Source organism: Onychomys torridus, chromosome 4, assembly GCF_903995425.1.
Source record: "Onychomys torridus chromosome 4, mOncTor1.1, whole genome shotgun sequence".
NCBI lineage: Eukaryota > Metazoa > Chordata > Mammalia > Rodentia > Cricetidae > Onychomys > Onychomys torridus.
The window spans coordinates 64,847,134-64,853,191 of record NC_050446.1 but is presented as its reverse complement, the minus strand read 5'-3'; the positions used below and the strand labels follow the sequence as shown (position 1 = coordinate 64,853,191).

Below are 6,058 nucleotides of genomic sequence, written 5' to 3'. Positions count from 1 at the left end.
TTGCCATTCAGTTCTTGAATTAAAGGTAGCATGCTTTGAAAAACATTTGTGAAAAACAGTGATAAAGGGTCATGACAGACAAACTGCTGCTAAGCTCTACAAAACATTGAAAATCAATATAAAATATTCTATTTACACAACTACATACTAAGACAGGGCACAAGAAAGGACATTATGGTCAGTATAATTAACCTCATAGAGTAAAGTTGTCTGATTTAAGTTTATCTCATCCTCTTAAGTGTCTCTCAGTATTAACATTCTATCTCTGGACTGTTTAGGAAATTAAGTGGCTGATGCACTGAACTGCTTGAGTAGTAGTTGTCTTGGCCTGGCCTTTCAATTAAAATGTGATGGATCACCTAGCTAGCAAAGGAGAAGTCTCAAAATCCATTAGGAAGGAAATGGGAAGAAACAGCATTCCCTTGTGTTACAGAAATAGTAACCCAAGTGATTTGAGCTATATAAGAAAATCAGCAGAGCAACACTGAGGAAAGAGAAAAAGGACTAGAATTTGAAATGTATTATTGCCCTGACAGCCATAGAAATTTGCTTAGCTACACACACAAAATCAACTTTTTTTGTAGATAATTTTAGAATAAAATAAGTTTGACTTATGGCATTTAACATAAATTATAATTTAAAATAACCTTTCAACTTCAATTTATTATTATTGGTGATATCAATGTTTTACTAGTTTGAAATACATCAAATCAGCAACATATAGTGACAATCTTTCTTGTTTACTCCTTCTGATAGTTTCAAGTATATACACACTTTGCATTAATAAAAATATTCTGTTTCCTGCAGATAGATTTTTGCTACAATTAGTGAGATTGAAATAGTAGGCAGTATAGACAGTTGTCATAAGCAGGAAAATTCCTCAAAATCACCCAAAGAAATGGCTCAGTTCCCAGTTAATACAGTGAATGGTCCCTGAATAAGACTGGGGACAGCTCTTTAATGTTCAAATTCATGACTGTTAGGAAAAAAAAGATTGTAGATGATGTTAGAACAAGTTTAAACTGATTATGTAAGTACTTAAATGAAAGTTTAGACTGGAAATCTAAGAATATTTGGAGGTGAGAATAGGGTGATTCATCAGCACGATCATTTATGGAAAGAGTATAATATTTTAAGCATGTTATTAGATATGATGTCACCCTATGTTAGCACATGGGTTCCACTTTTGATAATGTAAAAAATAATCTAAAAACACATTTTTTCAACACTTTAAATGGAAATTGATTTTGTGGTTTAAATATTGATTTTTATTATAAAATACTTTGATAATAGTAACAAAATTTACACTAAAATATCTGCACTTGTACTCTATAATATCAATAAATGGACACTTTATATTGTTATGCTTTTCTTACCTAACATATTAGCATTTTAATTATAGCACTATGTTAATTTATTTTGCAAATCTTATTAATATATCACTTCTCTTATGGATACTTTTGGTATTTCTATGTTCAATGTTTCTTTATTTTAGAAATCTATATCTAGTAAAATAATAAAGATAGAAACCAATAATCACTAAATATTAATTTTATAAACTAACAGGAATATTTTGATATTGTATCACAACTTAGGGTAAAATATTCTAAAAATTCTTACAATAAATTTTGAGACTGCATATACATGTACAAAGAGTACATGTCTATAATTTGTAGTTATTTCTTATATGTTCTCCAAAACAGTGTATGAACAAATTTCATCTAATTGTTATAACTTTTAAATTGAGAATTTTAAAATAATTTTTTATTAAACATATTTTTATTATGTCTCTACCTAACCAACCTTCTCCCAATTCCCTTCCATCTTCTTACCCCTCTACTTCACCTTTTTCTTTCTCTACACACATGCACATGCACAATGACATTCTTTTATTGTTTTGAGTGGTTCAGTTATCACATCAACACATGCATGTGGCCATTGTTAAAAATAATGCTGTTGTCAATACTCACATGTTCTTGTTGACTTACAGTGTGCAGACTATCTTGATAAAACTATTGATGTGGCAGGTTGTGGTGGCACATCTTATAATCCTAGCACTTGGAGGTGGAGGAATGATGATCAGGAGATTAAGGTCATCCTAGTGTAAATGGTTATTTTGAAGCCAACTTGAGCTACATCCAGCTTTCTCAACACCTCATTACAACAAAGAGCCATGTGTTTGTCTTCTGTGGACCTGAAACCTTGATGTCTGACAGGTCATCTCATGGTATGTGACTCTTACATGTAACGCTGTTTTCAGACTATTTGACAACAGAAAGTGAGCAATTTTTCTATCTACATAATATTTTATTTTGTCTATTTTATATTCATTAATATTTCCTTACAAATGAGATTTCTTTACTGTATATAATGAAATGCATCAATATATCAACAGCAAAGACCTCTTCTCTGCTTCATGTTTGTCATTGTTGTTAAACCCACTAAATCAATTAATGCTGCTCCAATGGGTATGGTGCCTTTCAGTGGAACAATGGAAACCTACCAGTGGCCATATCCTCAATAGAGTGATTTTTGCTCCTCAGGAACAGGACATTGTCAAATGTAAGCTACTTGAGAGGATAGATTTACTTACATGTAAAATTTGTTTGTCACCCTTATTTGATAGTCATTAATATCAATCATCCTATTGCTTTTCCATATAGACTCATTAATCTTTCACTCACTTTTTGCTTTATGCATATATATGTGCATATATGAAGTTATACATGTATATACACACATACATACATTTACATATTTTAAAAATCACAGAAAAATATTTTATGAATATATATTTGTTGTACATATAGAAAAAAGAAACCTATAACATTTTAAAGCTGCATCTACCTAGGAAAAATAAATTCAAGAGCTAGAATATTTACATACATGTTTTATTAAAGAATTTTCTATTGAAAGTTTTTAATTGGAAGAATTCTGTCCAGTGTTTTAATGGCATGTTAATATGCGTCTTATTTAGCCATTTTCAACTTGATCCTCCTCTTGATCTTTGGTGATGTGAAGGTAAGTCTTTTAATCAACATGTTTTAAGAAAATTCATATAAATCTCAAGCCATATATCTTACCCTAACAATTTTTTTTATATACATATTTGTAAATAATCAAGTCTCAAGACCAGAAATTATATTCAACATGAAGTTTCTCTTTTTCACCAATGTAATTTTCACCAATTTTCATTTGTAGGTCCTTGGTCCATTGGCTTCTATTCCTTCATCATCTATCCTCTTGCTTATCAAGATTCCTCATGCATAAACAAAGTAACAGATACTTGAATGATTATATAGAGACCTAGACTGTAGAAAAACAATCAGTACTCTGAAGTTCTCACTGAGATAAAATATCTCAATCATCATCCTGTTCAGTCTATGTAGTAGTCCTGTGTGCTGGGACCTGAGTCTCCAAAGTCAGCAGGTTAATAATAGTTTTGTTCATTTGATCAAAATATCTTTTTAACATTTGCACAAAAAATAGTTATACTATCTCCTGCCACATACTGTTGATAAGAAAGTTGAGTACTGAGCACTTTTGCATTATTTTATTTGTTGATGATAATATTAAAATATATGAAGAAATTCTTTGTCATATTTGCAAGTTTATGTGAACTCATTTATTTTGTCTTTTTCTCAAGAATCATGTTAAATCAGACCTTTGTCACTGAGTTCATACTTCTGGGACTTTCACAGAACCCAAAAGTTGAGAAAATACTGTTTGTTTTCTTTTCATTGGTGTACCTTTTAACTATTGGGGGCAACATGATAATTGTGGTAACAATTGTATACAGTCCCTCACTCTTTGGTATCCCCATGTACTACTTTTTGTCTTTTCTATCTTTCCTGGATGCATGTATTTCTTCTGTAATCACACCCAAGATGATTATAGACTTCTTCTATGAGAGGAAGATTATCTCCTTTGAATGTTGCATGATACAGCTGTTTGCTGTCCACTTCTTTGCTGGGGCTGAAGTGATTGTCCTGTCAGCCATGGCCTATGACCGCTATGTGGCCATTTGCAAGCCCCTACACTATTCTTCCATCATGAACAGGAGGGTGTGTGCCATTCTGGTGGGAGTAGCCTGGGCAGGAGGCTTCTTGCATGCTATCATACAAAATATCTTCACCTTGCAGCTGCCCTTCTGTGGACCCAATTTTATTGATCACTTCATATGTGACTTGTTCCCGTTACTAAAGCTTGCCTGCACTGACACACATATTTTTGTCATTTTGGTGTTTGCCAACAGTGGGTCTATCTGCATCATCATTTTTTCTTTATTGGTTGTCTCTTATGGTGTCATCTTGTTCTCTCTGAGATCTCACAGCTCTGAAGGGCGGCGTAAAGCTCTCTCCACCTGTGGATCCCACATTACTGTTGTGCTTTTGTTCTTTGTCCCATGCATATTAATATATGCACAAAAAACTTCTGCATTATCTTTTGAGAAAAATGTTTTTATATTTTCTCATATCTTGACTCCATTGATGAATCCTATAGTTTACACTTTCAGGAATAAAGAAATGAAAAATGCAATTTGGAAAATGAGGAAGAGATTGTTTAATTTTCCTGGTAAACATTTTGTCATTTAATTTGTAAGGATAGGATTATTGCTATGGATATCACTCTGTATAAATAAAATTCTGATTGGCCAGTAGCCAGGCAGGAACTATAGGTGGGACAAGTAGAGAAGTAAATTCTGGAAAGTAGAAGGCAGAGGCAGAGAGACCTGCCAGCGGCCACCAGGACAAGGAAGATGTAAGATACCAGTAAGCCACAAGCCATGTGGCAAAGTATAGATTAATAAAAATGGGCTGAATATCAGAGTAAGAGCTAGGCAATAGTATTCCTGAGCTAATGGCCAAGCAGTTTAAATAATATTAGCATATGTGTGTTTATTTTATAAGTGGGATGTCAGACTAACAGGGCTTGGTGGGGGATGGAGAGAAGTTCTCTAGTTACAGAATGTGGCTCAATTTGTTACAGAACTTGGTGTGTGCTAATGAGGGCCTGAGTTTGGACCTTGATGTGCCTTTACATCCTAATGTAAATTTCAGAATCTAGTATAACTAATGCAAGTCTTGGACAACACTTTTAATGGAAACATCAACTTAAGAGTCTGTGGTGATATTTTAATTGTGCTGAAATGTGATTTTATTTGTATGTTAATAAATAAAGTTTGCCTGGGGATCAGAGGTCACATAGCAAGCCATAAGCAGAAGTCGGGTAGTGGTAGCACACAATCTTAATCTGATCTCATGGCAGGCAGAGTCTATGTGTGTTCAAGGACACAGCCAAATATGGTGACAAGAGCCTTTAATCCAGGTACCAACCATAGAGACCAGGAGGTCTTTATAGACAGGCAGTGATGAGGAAGTCATGTGGCTGAGCTTAGAGCCAATGAAAAGGCAGAAAAGAAAGGCAATTAAAAACACAAGTCAGATAGGAAGAAGCTCTCTCTGGGGATGATGGAGGCAAATCTTTGCTAATTGCTCTGATTTCTTTTGCTATTACCTCTGTATGTGGCTCTGTGTTTTTTTTTTTTTTTTTAATAAGACTGTTTAGAAATTCATCTACAAAATGAGTTGATGCTTCTATATTACTTAAGGCACTCTATCCCACACCATCAGCAAGGCCCTCTCTCTCCACCCCATAAACCAGATTCTCTAGGAAACTTTATTCCTTGCCTATCAGATTGACACTGCTGTCTCCATGTATATTTTATTCCCTTCATTCTGTGAACCACTGAGAAAGCATAGCTCTTCCTCATTTCACAGGCTTCCCGGCTTTTCCTGGATCTCCTCATAGTGCTTCAATATATCTGAGCTCCTTTCAGATTTCCCATAAGTAGACTAATCTTATTTTTCATTTTTCTTTATTAAGAAATTATATACTCACTCCACATATTATCCACAGATCCCACCACCTCCCATCCCCAGCCCTCTTTCCCAAGCTACCCTGCATCCCCCCATCCCCAAAATTTAGGTCTCCCATGGGGAGTCAGCAGAGCCCAGCACACTGAGCCTAGGCAGGTCCAAATCCCTTCCCACTGCAC

The 6,058-nt window shown here is 34.4% G+C and overlaps 1 protein-coding gene across 1 annotated transcript; it reads left to right on the top strand.

Annotated features, from left to right (window-relative positions):
* Window positions 1-3,650: 3,650 nt before the first annotated feature.
* On the top strand, window positions 3,651-4,595 carry LOC118581818 (olfactory receptor 4C15-like). The gene has a single exon (XM_036184251.1). It carries the CDS (start codon window positions 3,651-3,653, stop codon window positions 4,593-4,595), a length of 945 nt encoding a protein of 314 aa, XP_036040144.1.
* Window positions 4,596-6,058: the final 1,463 nt, after the last annotated feature.

What these genes read in the sequence shown, in the direction of transcription:
- LOC118581818 (XM_036184251.1), top strand. Translation starts at nt 3,651, where the DNA reads ATGTTAAATCAGACCTTTGTCACTGAGTTCATACTTCTGGGACTTTCA.